General features: G+C 33.2%; 1 protein-coding gene across 1 annotated transcript; it reads left to right on the top strand.

Moving 5' to 3' along the window:
• Positions 1-1,140: 1,140 nt before the first annotated feature.
• FAB1 (fatty acid biosynthesis 1) lies at positions 1,141-11,605 on the top strand. Its single transcript, XM_039023178.2, has 14 exons — positions 1,141-1,941; positions 2,973-3,178; positions 3,261-3,464; positions 3,805-3,915; positions 4,035-4,130; positions 4,958-5,003; positions 5,092-5,171; positions 5,593-5,661; positions 5,894-5,978; positions 10,152-10,306; positions 10,387-10,467; positions 10,669-10,728; positions 10,851-11,014; positions 11,260-11,605. The coding sequence occupies exons 1-13, from the start codon at positions 1,539-1,541 to the stop codon at positions 10,965-10,967; spliced, it is 1,713 nt and encodes a 570-aa protein (XP_038879106.1). The 5' UTR covers positions 1,141-1,538; the 3' UTR covers positions 10,968-11,014; positions 11,260-11,605.
• The last annotated feature ends 4,542 nt before the right edge of the window (positions 11,606-16,147 follow it).

The following is a 16,147-nucleotide window of genomic DNA, read 5'->3' as shown; positions in this document are numbered from 1 at the left end:
CTAAATTTTGACTTTCCCAAATCGTATAAACAAATTTTATAATTTGATCTTAAATTTAATATAGTCACAATTTGTAACTTTTAGAAATATATATCTTTTCATAAAACAATTATATTAATTACCATAGAATTAAGTTGTGTTTGCCAATTTTTAAAATTAGTAAAATGTTAAATGAATTGATCAATACAAGTATATAACTTATATGAGAATAATTAAGCATCTAATTAGAATATTCAATAATACATATATGTAAAAACGCCGGAAATGTGACAAGGGTCGAACTTGAGAAAAAGCCTACGCTCCACCACGTGGCCACCATTTTTATTTCATTGGATTATCTCTGTTTTTTTATTTTATTTATTATTATTATTAAAGAACTAAAAAATATTAAAATATAATCTCGATTCCTCGGAGTTTATTCAATTTCAATTCATCCTAAATTTAGTTATTCAAATTTAATTCGTTTTATATCGAAATTGACTAAATAATAGTAATAATTTTTAGATAAGAAAATACAATACGTGAACATGTTTCTAATTTTTATCATGAAAATTCTAATAAATAACAAAAAGTTATTGAAAAGTTCAACAACAAATAGTAAATTTAAGATTCATTGGAAATACAAGAATTAAAAATGAAAATATAAAAATATAGGTTTTATATGGTAACCATTTTTTGTTGTGTTTTTTCGTTCGAATTCTAAAAACAAAAACAAAATTTTAAAAATTATTTTTCTCGTACTTAAAATTTAACTTGATTTTTTACTAATATTAATATAAAATAGATAACGAGTTTAAGAAATTCAGAGGTAAAATCAATTTTTATAGCCTTAATTTTTAAAATAAACAAATCAAAAACTAAATTATTACAGAACACTGTAAATTAAATTTATGAGTCTCTCAAATTCAAAATATGTATTAAACTTAATTAAAAATTATTTCAAATGTCAAATATAAAATTTTAATATCTTGAAATTTATAAACTAAATTATATTATATTTAGATACTTATTTTAAATTTAAAAAATTATTAAAAATATTTTTAAATATAAAAAAATGTCCCTTTCTATTTATTTATGTTATATTTGAAAATGATAGAATATCAATATATATTTATTTAAAAAAATAGTTTTATTACAAAAGAAATGAATAAAAGAGTGAAAAAGGAAAATGAGAAAGGGGGAAAATATTTCTGGTGATAATATAATTATTATTGTAGCGTGGTAAGGTAAAGGCTGAGGCTTCTTCCTCTCCATTTCCACCAATTGTAGAGAGAGAAAGCGAAATAGAGAGATTGCAGAGAAGAGCACTTGTCGTTCTCTTTCTCAGACGACTCAGATTGCTTCAACCCCATACTTGGCGCTTCTCTTCTTCAACGCTTTCAACACTTCCTCTTCAACAATTTCCAAATGCAACCTTCTTCAATCAATCTCTTCTTACTCTCAACAACAACGCTGTAACGCAATCTCTGTAACACAAAACAATCTCTTCTTCCTCTTCTTCTTCCTTCTTCCTTCTTCCTTCTTTCCTTCACTCTTCCATGGCTTCCTTTGCTGTTTCTTCTCCTTTCTGTACTTGGCTTGTTGCCGCTTGCATGTCTGCTACTTGCTTCAAGGACCATTCCCTCAATGCCTCATCCATCCCCCATTCTTCTTCCAAGACAAGATCGACATCCACCTCCAGAAGGAAGAACTCCCTCTCTAAATGTTATACTATTACTTCTCAATTCAATACCGGATTGATTTCTTCTTTCCGTGGATTCAATATTCATGACCTTATGAACTCTTGTCTCGCTTTTGAACCTTGCGATGACTACTGTAACAGTCGTTATGCGCTTTCTTCTCTCGCTTCATTAGGCAATAATGGTTTCTCTTTACTTTTTCGACCTAACTCTCTTCCTGTTAACCGCCGCCAGAGACGTGCGAATCGGGTTTCACGTTCAGGTGATTCGGTTTTTCTTTTGTAATTTATGGCTTTTTTTGGAATTTGTACCTTGCATTTCTGCCTTCCTTTTATATGGACTCATTTGAATCTGTTTGTATGCCTTCTTGCTTCTGGCTTTTCGCTGTACTAGGACTGGAACCTTTGGTTTTTCTTTACCTAATTTTTATTTTTGCTGATTTCTTGAATAGACCTGTCGAAGGAAGGAGTGATTGGATTAATTAAAGCACTTCTTGGCAAGAATCTTGCGTTCTTGCGTTCTTTATGTATTTGCTTTTGGCTCGATTCAGATTTATCTGTTTTTGTTTTCTACTTTTCGACTTCATCGGGAGAGAACGAGTGTATCGAATTAAGTTGCATTTATGTTTTTCCACCGCCGCTGAATCCATTTATCACGTTGCAGTGTTGTGGCCTTTGTTATTTTGTCTCTGACTCAACTCTTCATGCCCATACCTTTTTTTTTTTTTTTTGTTATTTTATTTTATTTTTTTGAGTCACACGAAGTGTTGTCTTTTGCAGTGTTTCATTTTGCTCATTGTCATGCAGTGTCATCTTTCTCTCTACCACTTGCCAGATCTTGGTTTATGTCATTCGTTATTGCCTTTAATTGGCTTTCAGTATTCTGGTCTGCATTTCTCAAACCTGGCTTTATTATATTTTTGAGTTGCTTCAACCCAAAACCTACATATTTTTTTGGGTTGTGTGACCAGTAATTATTATCTGTCCTCAACATAAATAGTCTTGTTAAACCCAGCTTGGCCATTACCTAATTCTGGAGTTTGTATGTCTATCATCAATACACTGAAGCTTGTTGTTTCAACTGTCATGGTCCTCCTGCAAGTATGAAGTTTCGATGATCCTAAAAAGTTGGTATGAGTTCTGTATATAGTTTAGATATGTTCTGTTGGATTCTGATTTCATTCGATGTGAAAAAGTTTATTTAGTAGAAACAGGGCAGTGTGGAATATTCTGTTAAAAGAACAGAAAGAACACTGAACCTGATTATTGTATTGTCATCTTATTTAAACTCCAGGTGAGACTGTCGCTGTAGCTGTTCAACCAGCTGAAGATGTGGGAAGCAAAAAGAAACACCATACAAAACAAAGAAGAGTAGTTGTCACTGGAATGGGTGTGGTGACCCCCTTGGGGCATGATCTTGACGTCTTCTACAAAAATTTGCTTGAGGGTGTCAGTGGAATTAGCGAAATCGAGGCATTTGATTGTTCCCAGTTCCCCACAGTAAATATACCTTCATCCAAAAAATTCCTGAAACCAGTGTTATCTGTTTGTCTGTTTGAGTTCTAATTCTTTTCTTCTTCAGAGAATTGCTGGAGAGATTAAAACTTTCTCTACCGATGGATGGGTTGCACCAAAATTCTCCAAGCGGATGGATAAATTTATGCTTTACATGCTTATTGCTGGCAAGAAAGCCCTAGAGGATGGTGGATTTACAAAAGAGCTTGCAGAAGAGTTGGATAAAACTAAATGTGGAGTACTGATTGGTTCGGCAATGGGAGGCATGAAGGTAATCCCTATTTCTATGCTTGATACCAGGGGAGTGGTTTGGAGGTTAATATTACCAATCTGTGAATTTACATCGGAAAAAGATTACTTGTAAAATTGTAACCTGAAAGTTCTGTTATCTTAATCCTTCAAATGATTTTTTACTGACAGATGCTACATGATAGCCACATGACTTTTACTAATATGGGACAAAAAAGAAGCAGTTTCATTGTTTATGTTAATTTATCGTTTTCTTTTAATTGCCAATGTGCTACTATGATTTTTTTATTTTTTTATTTTTCATTTTTCATCATTATTATTATTATTTATCAAAACTTCTTCCGATTAACTTAATTGAATAGGTCTTTAATGATGCAATTGAAGCGTTGCGAATTTCATACAAGAAGATGAATCCTTTCTGTGTTCCGTTTGCAACTACTAACATGGGTTCTGCCATGCTAGCTATGGATCTGGTCAGTGAATCCTTTTATTTACATAGTAAATTAGAAGGAAAAAGAAAAGAGAAACTCTTAAGGTATTGGAGCTATTTGCTTCTTAACATTATTGTGAAATAGTTATTTTGAAAATGTAGGGATGGATGGGCCCAAACTATTCAATTTCTACAGCTTGTGCTACGAGCAACTTTTGTATACTAAATGCTGCTAATCACATAATTAGAGGCGAAGCTGTAAGTAATCACTTTCTTAGAAAATAAAGAGTGGATTTATCTAGTTTCAGCCTTCTCTTTTTCTTGGTATACAACTTACTTGACTACTTGTGTGTTTGCCATAGTTTTTCCAATATCCCAACAAGGCTATTACCTCAGTAAAGTACTTTTCAATAAATTTATTTTTTTCTTGTGAAGTTTGGCTACATGACAGAAAATATATTTGAAAATTTCAAAAACACTTCAAAGTGCCTTGGAGGAAGCTAGTTGATAGGCTCCAAAGAATATTTTGGAAAATATGGGAGATTACAGAGTGCTGCACGCTTGAGAGGCTTAGAAACTCTAGAAGATTCTAGAGTAAAGACACTCTAGTCCACCGAATTTGCAGCACAGACTTTTCCTCTCTTCCCTCCCTTCGTCTACCTACATACTGCAAGCCTCTTGTTTGTCCTTTTCTAACTATCTTTACACACAGGTTATTGCTCCCTTGTATCCATAACAATCCTTATGCAGCACAATCTGCACTCCTTTGCTATTATTCGCTCTCCTCCTACATAAGCAAGCAAATGGGTGGTTGGCATTCATAAGCAAACGAGTACATTTTTCCCCTAGAAATGCTTACTAGAGAAGTGTTTTATATTAGTATCCTAAACAGTATTCCCAAGTCAACTGAAATTTTCCATGTGCTTTACTCTGTTCTTATTGCATTTAAGAATAATATTCTGAACTACCCTTTTTTTTTAAAAATGAAGTTTAAATGGAGGCACAAGCTTAGTTTTAGAAAATAGTAATATTGAAAAGTAACAATTTAAATGTCAGAGTTGTTTCTGATTATTTTTTATGTGCAGGATGTAATGCTCTGCGGAGGTTCAGATGCAGCAATCATACCCATTGGTATTTTTCTATTTGTTATGTTAATAAAGTTTTAACTCTTTTTGCCTGAGATATTTGAAGTGAATCTATCCTATTTTACTGTTGCTAGGTTTGGGAGGTTTTGTTGCTTGCAATACACTTTCACAAAGAAACAGTGATCCTACCAAAGCTTCACGGCCTTGGGATATTGTAATGTCAGCTTCATTTTTTGTTTCCTTTTCCGATTGTCTGAATCATAGTTTTTCAGTAAACAAAAACTTTGCTTATGAATAAATAAAATATCAACAATGAAGATGGAATGTCTTAAACCTGGGTTAACTTTCTTTTAAAAAAATCCTAATCTTAACTTGCAAAAAGGTGGAATAACTAGTTACAGGACTTAGTTTTTCTTGATAGGAAAATATAATAATTTCTGTTTTCTGTGGTTCAATATGTCGTTTCTCTGAAGTCTGAACAAAATAGAAGTACAATGGTGAATATACTTTTATGCAACATTAACTTTCTTACTTAAAAAATGTGTCAAAAGTCACCAGTAGGTAATCTTTAAAATCATAAACCTGATGTGCTTGTTTATCTCCAATTTGATGCTTAGCATCTTTGTTTTATACAGAATCGTGATGGATTTGTTATGGGGGAGGGAGCTGGAGTTTTGCTTCTAGAAGAATTAGAGCACGCGAAGGTATGATCAGTGTTATTCTTTTAATTATCATTTCATATGAATATTTTCCTCTCAGCCTATTTTTCTGGAGCTTCCTCCTGTCCCAGGCTTTGCAGCATTTCTCATCATTGCCTCATTTTATTTTTTCCAACGTCATCTTATCCATAATGTTTCATAATATTGCTGAACTTTATGCATGTATTTGTTGTAAAATATCTTAGATAATTTGCTATTTCCTGATTCCCAATTGCAGCAACGGGGTGCTCAAATCTATGCAGAATTTCTTGGTGGAAGTTTCACTTGTGATGCTTATCATGTGACCGAACCACACCCTGATGGTAATCCTCTATCATTATCCAAGAACTTGATGGATTTATTTTTTTCCTCAATTTTTTGTTTGGAATTTTTTACTGCTATTATTGTTTTTTTAACTTCATCCACTATGTGGTGGGGGATGCAAATCTCCAACCTCCCTTAACTAGTTGAACTTTGCTTAAGTTGGCAAAATTAATTGGATTATTTTTACAATTTTAAATTATGGAACTCCACCACATTGAATGATCTCGATTATTTTCCCCAAGTAGTTCACTTTCTATGATATGATATGGTTTTTACTGGGCCCCATGAACTAAAAAAATTTGATAGAATCTATACAGGAACATGGAGGGAGTCTTTAATAATTTCTAATTGAGGTAATTTTCAAGTGAACTATTAAGTTATGTGAAAAAAAAAGGAGTCAATCATTGAGGATTCAATTTTGAATTAGATTTCTTAACTCCATTGTTTATCAAAATCAATATGTGATATAAATCTTAAATAATAATGATATTGAACTCTTATAAGTACGGGGATATGTGTGTTTGTGTATAGACGATTGAGCATTTTTTTTAATAGAATATGTAAAATTTCACTTCAATAGTAAAGAGAAACAAAAATATGTTTAAGATATGTCTTCCTACTCTCTCTTAGATATTATTGGTTCCAAATCTTCACCCCTACATGTATCATAATGTGTTAAAAAATATCAGTAGGATGATTCTGTGTTTTTCAATCTAGGACATTATACAACTTGAGGTCAATACTGATATTACACTTTATCGTACTTCTTAACTGTGTAGTGTTTAATTTTTGTGACTGATTTATTTACTCCTCTCCCAGAGTTCTCTCAGATTTTACATTTTAAAAACAGAAAAAATAAACTGTTCAAAGGTCATAAAGGTTTGTAAGACATGCACTCTTTTGTATGCATTTTATGTTTTTTCTTTATATTTCATAGTTTTGATTATTATGATGAATGCATTCTTCTCGATTAAGGAATTACTGAGTTTAGAAGAGTTAAGATTATTACTGAGTTTAGAAGAGTGCAGAATCTTAACGGACTACTTATTCTAGTAGAAGTAGTTATTGTTTAATGGAGTATGTAAATCATGAAACCCATTAAAGCTAGCATGCCAATTTCCGGAGATCAAGTATGAAAATTATTTTGAAGGGAGAGAGACTTGAGAGAGAGAGAGAGAGAGTAAAGAGAGGGAGTAGAGTGTGAAGGTAAAGATCGGGAAAGAAGGGTGAGTGTGAAGGTGAAGTGGTCCTGTGACCAAAAGGGATATAGTTCCCTTCTTGGAGCCAAAGAGTTGTGGAGTCTTTTGCACACCGAATCTAAGGCAAATTGTGATGGTTGTTCTTTGGCCATTGATGCCATTGGTTTGGGAAAGTCATCCATGCAAGGTGTGCCTCATGAGAGGTACGTGCAAAGGTGGAAGTAACAAGACAAAGAGGTAGTGGTGGTGGATGATAACAGGTTTAATGCTGACCAAGGTGGTTACAGGGATGAGCAAGGAATTTATGGTGTTGGCGTGGTGGTGTTTGCTTTAACTGCAAGGAGATGAGGGCATATAACCAAGGATTGCTACCTGCAAGGTGGTGCAGATAGGTGTGGTTACAATAGTGGATACTGGCAAAGTTGAATTGAGTGTTCGCACTTTGCCTGTGGCTCCAAAGGTTATCTGTTTATTTCACAAACTAGTGACTTTCATTGACTTTGCTTGCTTCCTGGGTTGTCTTAATCAGTTTCCTTCTCTTTTGGTTGCAGTTTTGGCTGGATATGTAAAATGATCTTTAATATGATTGGGTAGCTTCTCTATGGATTTATCTATAGTTTTTCTTCATTGTCATCTGGGTGTATATGTTTGAAAGGGATATTTTTATCAGGTATCATTTATAAAGAGATGATTAATGGGAGCGGAATCTTCCTTGATTTATTATCTATTAATTGTTGATCCAAGAATTTTGTATACAATGCTGGGTTGGAGTGGGGAAATGGGAGGGTATGAGTGAGGGAAACCTCCATAATTGTGTTCGGATAAATGGTTATTTATTTTCTTCTTTATGATAATTCTACAGGAGCTGGATCGTTAGAGGATAGTAGCTAATAAGAAAATGCAAAGAGTTGAGTCAAACGAGGGGGGAGATGCAACGATTTGTGGAGAAGAACCAAGTTGGAAGGATTAGTTGAGTGTTGGAGTTGATAAGCAAAATTGCATAGTAGTGTAGGACAAAGAGAGTGTGATGGGAAATTACATCCTTCGACCTTTTAGAGGGAGGGATGGATGGAATAGAAATTCAATGTTTGGAAATGTGCATCACCAATGGGGCAAATCCAGATAGGTGCTGTTCAGGGTAGAAAGTCAATTCACCATTAACAAGTTGACGGAGTAAGGAGCCACCAGAAGCCACAGTATTATCGAAGGATGCCATGGGTTGGTCCATTAGTGTTGCTCTTAATGCTAGTATGAAAAGCCCATGATCTTCTATAGCCAAGCTATGTAGGCTTGTTTTTCGGAAGGCATCTTTTGCTGCTCAATTCCCAAGACTCTCATCAGCCCACTAGTAGCTAAGATGATTTTATTGTCTAAGGTCTAAAGATAGAATTTGATTTAAGTTTAACTGAAGGAACCGAGAGAGTTGGTTATTTCCAACCCTATTCTTTGATGCAGATAAAAGATGTCTCCTCAAGTCTCTGGGTGTTTCTTCATTAAGTCCCTTTGTTGCTCTCTCATTTGTGGACCAGCCACTCTCCCTACTATGCTTTGTTAGTTGATTTGGAAATCCAAATACTGTAAAAAACCTGAGGTTTTCTTTTGTTCACCAGGTGCGTATGCTTTCTTGTGGGAGTTTTGGTTGGAAAGAATGAAGAGGAATATTTTCCAGAGCTGTAGCTTGAAATTTAGGCCTAGGCAGTTTCTGTTTCTCCCTCTTGCAGTTAAAACTTTCTAATTATTTATGTAACTCCTACATAAATAACATCATGATCACTTGGGGAGGTTTCTTGTAACTCTTTGGTCAAGTTCCCTGGCTTTGCTCTTTTGGTATATTTCATTCAACCAGCGAGATTTTGGCTCTAATCCAACGGACAAAGAAATACTCAGGGAAAACCTCACTTTATTCTTTAAAACCCTATGAGAATGAAGTGAATCTTGGTTCACAACCCATCACTTCTTTCTTTCTTCTTTCTTATTTTTATTTTTTTTTACTTTTTGGGTAACGAACCAAGCTTCCATTGAGAAATTGAAGTAATGTACAGGGGCATACAAAAAACAAGTCCACAAAAGGAGTGTTCCATGGGAAATACATCAATCCAAAAGAATAAACCAAGCCGATAATTACAAAAAGAATCTTGATTAACAGACGCCCATAAAGACACATTAAATCTCACAACCTCCCACACCTCCTTCAAAGACGTCTAAAAATCCTACACCCAAGCAATGAAACAGTGGAAGCTGAAGGGCAGAATTTTTTTTGGGCTCCTTAAATCTTTGAGAAGTGCAAGTATCCTCTCAGAAACTATTTCTGTTACCTTTCTGAGAAGGAAACAGTTAGCATCAATTGAATTTGTATTTTTTATTATCTGAAACCAGAGAGACCTTGAGACAGTTAAAAAGTCTACTAGCCAACGGTGTCTTTATTGCAAAGGCTGGTAACCACTTGACTTCATGAGTTTGATCCTCAGTTTAATGAATCCTCACATGCAATGGTTAAGAGGGCACAAAATCTTCTTTACAATTCTTTCTAGCCTAAGATATCCTTCTTGAGCGGTTATGAGATAGAAGACAACTAGAGCCCAGGTTGGTCCCTTGGTGTGGCATCATGACAACGGTGTCTATTTCTATTGTTTACTAGAAGGGAGTGCAGGTGAGATTTTGAAAGAGAGATATTCTTAGAAGGACAACTCTCACTGGTGTGTTTTCCATTTTTAGAGGCGTCTATCTCATAGATTAAGTTTGTTGCTTCATAAATTTAACCGACCTTTTATATTAAATGTGAACCTTTACAAAATATAAATCCTCACTTCAAACCCAAATACGAATTATTCAAACCTAAGTTTTTATTACATAGTCCTTGACATAATCCAACACCAAGCATTCCAATCTCAAGTTTAATAAACCCAAATTTATTATAATCATGTTCCAGAGTTATGACATCTTGTATTATGCTTTATATGGCATTTTAAACAGGGACTGGAGTTATTCTCTGCATGGAGAAGGCATTAGCTCAGTCTGGAATATCTAAGGAAGATGTGAATTACGTAAATGCGCATGCAACATCTTCGCTGGCTGAAGACGTCAAAGAATATCAGGCTCTTGTACATTGTTTTGGCAAGAACCGTGAGGTATTAAACCATGCAAATATAATTCTTACTTCTATCTAAAATATTAGTTTCTGCATGCTAACATAGCAATGATTTTGCAGTTAAGAGTGAACTCCACGAAGTCTATGGTTGGCCACTTACTAGGGGCTGCTGGTGCTGTTGAGGCTGTTGCCACCATACAGGTGAGATTTATCAAACTTGATTATTAAAATTGAATGACAAAAACTGTCATTCAGATTATCCATAACATGACGAAAACTATCAGTTGATTCATGATATGCATTCCTGATTTTAGATACGATTTTACCCTGTCATCATGAGTATTAAATATATTGTTTCCAGTTACATTTAAGTTGCTGATATTAGACTACTTCTTGATACAGGCCATAAGAACAGGATGGATCCATCCAAATATTAACTTAGAAAACCCAGATAAAGGAGTGGTATGTTGCTTGTTATGAGGATTGTTGTTTCACATTTCCATGATCTATTACATAATTTATGGAAATTGTTTGATCTTCTTTTACTTCTTAACATACTCTATTGCCAACAAAATGAATTACAGGACACAAATATACTTGTGGGCCCAAAGAAAGAAAGATTGGAAATCAAGGTCGCTCTGTCCAACTCCTTTGGCTTTGGCGGCCACAATTCATCCATCTTATTTGCCCCATACAAGTGAAACACTTAAACTGAAATGAGAGTCGTTCAGCCTATAATGTGTACAAGGTACGTTGTTTTGTTTTCTCCTCACTCTATTTTCATCTCATTCTTTCCATGTTTTCAATTGTTCGATATTGATATAAGAGGTGAATGTATGCATTTTTATTTTTTGAGTGAGGAGATTTGAATTTCTGAAATAATGGACGAGCACATACATGCTTAAACAACTAAACTTTGTTTTGTTTTGTTTTGTTTTTTTACCCTTTTTAATCGAACTTTGTATAGACTGTCTAAATGCTGTTGTCTTGCAGTTGCTGACTGTTGTGGGGATATTCGCCATGTTGTCTGTTGATTGTTTCATAAGACATACAGCAACGCAAATCGGTTGGCCGTTCAATCGCTTGTGATCGAGCAGGATACAGGCCAATGACCGTCTGGGTAAACATTAGAACATTTTCCAAACCAGTTGTGTAGTACTATGTTAATTTTGACGAATTAAGGTAGCGTCTACGGCGTTGATAAACAAGACCCAAAAAAACCAAAAAAAAAAAAAAAACAAAAACAAAAACAAAAAGACTAAAAACCAATCCCTTTTGATCTGCAATATTTTCCATGTAGATGGAACCGCTAATTGAAGAGTTGTTTTCATTGTCCTAATCGCATTGTATAAGCATCTTTGAGGCTAAATAATTCCTTTTGATTTATTTGCCTCATTCCCAAAAACCTCGATTTCATATTTAGCCATAAAAAGCTTTAACTTCCCAGGCAAGAAGCATTTGATAACTAGTGTCGTAATTGAGCTATGTTTAGATTAGTTTTTTGAAACTCTCTTTGTAAAGTTCTAATATGGATGCTTTAAATGTCCTTTCTTATTAAACTACATCTAAGGGTAATTATTTTAAATGACAATTTCAAATATAACAAAATGACATTGATAAATAGTGATAGTGATAGATATTAATAGATGTTTTTCATTTTTCTCCTGTTTTTGAAAAAGACCTTACTTTTAATGTATTTTGAAATGTGTAGCCATTTAAAATTTAAAATTTATGCTAACAATTTGTATATTCTAAAATATGCAACAATTTAATCTAAAATTTTTCTTAAATGCTTATTTACAATATAGTTGAGTTGGGTGGTTTCACTTGTGTAACCAACTCATTGTGGGCTCATAATGTTTTAATTAACACCAACTCTAACCATAACTTCAACTTATTAACACTAATTTCAACAACTCCCTTTTGTGGGCTCCACAACTTTTCTCTCCTCTCTTGTTCATCTTCTCTCTCTTCATTTTTTTCCCATAATTTACAATTTTTTCTCCTAATTTTTCCGTTATTATTATTATTATTAAGACAGTTAATAATTAACAAAAATGTTTTTCATTATATATAAAAGAAAGTTTTGTTTTTAATAAAAGTCTCCATCTCGTTTCCTCATGACTTATCAATAGAATAAAATCGATATATGTGATTATATCATAAATGCTCATGTTACAAAAAGGAAAAGGGGCATAACTATTATGAACAATAAAAGTAGTATATTAGTCTAAAAAGAGACGTGCAAAAAAATTATGAAAAGTTGTTATAATTGAAAATGAATATGTGACCATTTTGCAAATATAACAATTAATTCTTCCACCGATGTTCTAATAAGTTTGATTTAAAATTTCGCATACTAATTTGTTTAAGTTTAAATCTTTATTGTTAATTTTACTTATTATTTAGAGAAAAATATATTGTTGGTTTATGAAGTTTATTTGTATTTATTGGGTCTTTAAAGTTTCAAAAGTGACATTTTAGTCTTGAAATGTTTCTAAAAGATATATGAGATCAAACCAGGGCGTTGTATATAGAGTTTATACAGTATTTGTAATGTCAAGTTATTTTGTCTAAGTTAGTAAGTTTGAGGTGCTGAGTTAAGTTCTAAATTTAGAGATATATGGAGTACTTTTTCTAAAAGAACTAAGCTAGATTTTGAGAATTAAAAAAAAGTAGATTTCAAAAAGTTGTTTTTGCTTTTGGAATTTGGCTAAGAATTCAATCATTGTACTTAAAAAGATTCAAATCATTGTAAAAATGTAGATGAAATAGGCTTAATTTTCAAAATCAAAAACAAAAAATCAAATGGTTACCAAATGGGGCTTTAACTTTTTGTTAGTACACATATTGTTTCAAAATTAATACTAAATTGAGATGTCAACTTAAAATCTTCACAAATATTTTACAATTTTTACATGTAACTATTGTACTTAGGTAAACAAAATATTCTTGTTTCATATAAACAACAAAATTACAATATATTTTCACATTAGTAGAATGCATGTGTATGATATGCACAAAAAAGGATCATTTGAGGGGTTTAGTGCTTTGTATGGCATTATATGCTAAATGGTAGATTAGAGTTTATTATGCATGTATGTTGGTGTTGGGAATGCGATCGAAGGTCTACATTGTCTAGATAAGGAGATGAGCATACGTATATAAGAGAGGACAACTATCACCAATGGTAATGAGACCTTTTGATTGAAACCTAAAGTAAAGTCAGGAGTGTTTATGCACGAAGTGGATAATATCATACCATTGTAGAGATGATCAAACAAGGTGAAGTGGCATCATCCCTATTTCTTACCTTTTTTTTTTGTTTTGTTCACCGGTCTGGCACTCCTTCATGACCACACCCATAACTCATGCTTCCAAACGCAAGTGAGATGCCTAAATAGAGGGAGAAGTTCTCTTTCTTCCAGGAGCGGATCTATGAAGGGCTAAAAGGGGCACATACCCCTCAAGTTTTAAAATTATAAATTATATGTTTATAATTCAGCAATTATTTAATGAAGTGATTTGCTTGCTTCGGTGGATTCTGACTCTGTCATCGTTAGCTTGTCCTGCATTTTACCAGTTCGAGGTTGAAGTATGTATAAATGATGTCATCTTTTCTAGTTTTTGTATTAAACAAATCGATATCATACATTAATTGATAGATTAGATTTTAGATTTAGTTCTTTTAGATATATTTTTAAATTCATTTTTAACTTCGAACAAATAGACACAAACCTAAAAGTTTAAGTCCCGTTTGGTAACCATTTTGTTTTTTGTTTTTGTTTTTGAAAATTAAATCTATGAACATTACTTCCACCTCCAAATTTCTTCCTTTGTTATCTCTTTGTTTTTTAAATTTGACTAAAAAGTTAACCATTGTACTTAAAAAAGATGCAAATCATTATAAGAAATGTGAATGAAATAAGCTTAATTTTCAAAAATAAAAACAAAAAAACAAAATAATTACCAAATGGGGCCGTAGGGATTAAACTTTAATTCAACTTAATCTATATTACTTAAATTTGAAATTGAATACTACATCAAACCATATAAAGTTACATGTATATGAACTTATGTCCTTCCTAACAAGATTCGTTTAGATATGAGCAGAGGGTGCTCGATGTCCATTCAAATATGAAGAAGGGAAGTCCACTTTTCCATTTAGGTCCAAACATAATAGGAAGGAATCTGTGTGCCACTCCTTAAATCTGAACAGATTAGAGGAGTTCTAACTCATTTGTATTCAAATTTGAATGAAATAGATAGCTTAACAGACAGAGTTTCTTCATTTAGAAATGGTACAATGGTGTCATTAAAGAAGTACCCAACAACAAATGTTTAGGCAACATAAGGAAATAGTGTTGTTGGCAAAGGTCATGGAGACGAGATGAAGAAAGGAAAGAAAGGATGCGATGTCACATAGTCTAATCATCAATTCAATATAAAGATTTGTTGTTGCACTATGATTGATTGATTTTATTACAGGCAAAACTTGAGCAATATATTTTGCAACATGTCATGTAAGATATCAAAACATTTTGTTAGTGACAAGTAACATATTCTGTAAAATATTTTTTCTTTTTGTTAATGTGATTTTGCAGATTTCATGGTTTTACTTCTTTTTTTTACTGCAAAGATGATTTATTCCTTCCTTGAAGATCTTCTCAAAGCTAACCATATATACATTGGGGTCGTGTTTAACTTTAGGGTTAGTCTCCTTATCAAAAAAATGTGTATTGAAAGTTTTAAGCTTAGGGATTGTCTGAGCCTCAACCTCAACCTCAATGCATTATGGTTAAAATAGTTTTATCTTTCCCAATTGTGGGGTTGCGTTCCAGTGGGCAATGAAGCTTGGTTGAATTGTTGTGCTTGTAGCAAATTACTTAGGGAGTAAATGAGAATTAGTGATGAGTTTTTGATGTGGTATTAAGCAAAACTAAATCAAAACTTGTGAAAAACTTGCTTATGGATATGAAGGGATCTCACACTTGGAGAAACCTAAGTACCTTGTATCGAAAGGATCTCATACAAAACTTAAAGAAACATTATTGTGGAAGTAAGAGGATCTCCAGAAACTTAAGTTAAAATTGAACAGTAAGTTGTAAATGAGTCACTAGACAAAGAGTCTATCAAATAAGTGTTTCATTGTAATTGCTAAACTTTTTCGATAGTGAAGTTTCTTTCCACAGGGCATACAACCCTAGACGTAGGTGATATTGAACTGAACTGGGTTACCTATCTTCATATTTTGTTTTAGATCCAATTTTTTTTTTTCAAAACTATTATAATTTGTCTAATAATCTGTTATAGTCATCAACTGCCATTTCATTTTCCGTAGCCAATTAAGAGACTTCAAGGCCCATTTAAAATCATTTTCCTAACTTACTAAAATGTTGCTTTTAAAAGCTTGAGGACCAAAAAATAGGAGTGTGAAGGATCCCTATAAAAGGGTGCGCAGCAGAAGTGAACCGTCCCAATTCTAAAAAATTTACATAACGCAATTTTACAGAGAAACAGAATAGATCATGCATTTAATTAAACAAAACATACAACATGCTTAAGAAACTAAGAAGAGAAAAAGGGGATAGAAGACTTACCCTTGAAGAACAAAATCTTCACGATTCCTCTTCACTGTGAAAATCACGAACACCAAAAAGGTACTACCACAAATGCAACCTCAGTATTCCCTGGATGAGAATCCAATAGAAGTGGACTCTGACTATTTTAGTGAGGGGAGGGATTGAGAGGGGAGAAGAGATGAAGAGCCTTAGATCTCAGAACTCCTTGTGAGATTTTTATGTATGTTTCTTTTCTTCACCACACAGAGAAAAAGAAAGTGTAACTAACCCACATACATGATTTGGAGAGAAAGAGGGGG

Source organism: Benincasa hispida, chromosome 2 (assembly GCF_027475165.1).
Source record: "Benincasa hispida cultivar pf3 chromosome 2, pf3_genome.v1.1, whole genome shotgun sequence".
Taxonomy (NCBI): domain Eukaryota; kingdom Viridiplantae; phylum Streptophyta; class Magnoliopsida; order Cucurbitales; family Cucurbitaceae; genus Benincasa; species Benincasa hispida.
The sequence above is the reverse complement of the archived record's forward strand: the minus strand, read 5'-3'. Positions and strand labels throughout refer to the sequence as shown.

Excerpts from the sequence above, each read along its gene's own strand:
- FAB1 (XM_039023178.2), top strand. The coding sequence starts at position 1,539 with ATGGCTTCCTTTGCTGTTTCTTCTCCTTTCTGTACTTGGCTTGTTGCC. Across the intron at positions 5,662-5,893 it reads AAGAATTAGAGCACGCGAAG|CAACGGGGTGCTCAAATCTA; the intron begins GTATGATCAGTG and ends TCCCAATTGCAG. Across the intron at positions 10,307-10,386 it reads GTTTTGGCAAGAACCGTGAG|TTAAGAGTGAACTCCACGAA; the intron begins GTATTAAACCAT and ends ATGATTTTGCAG.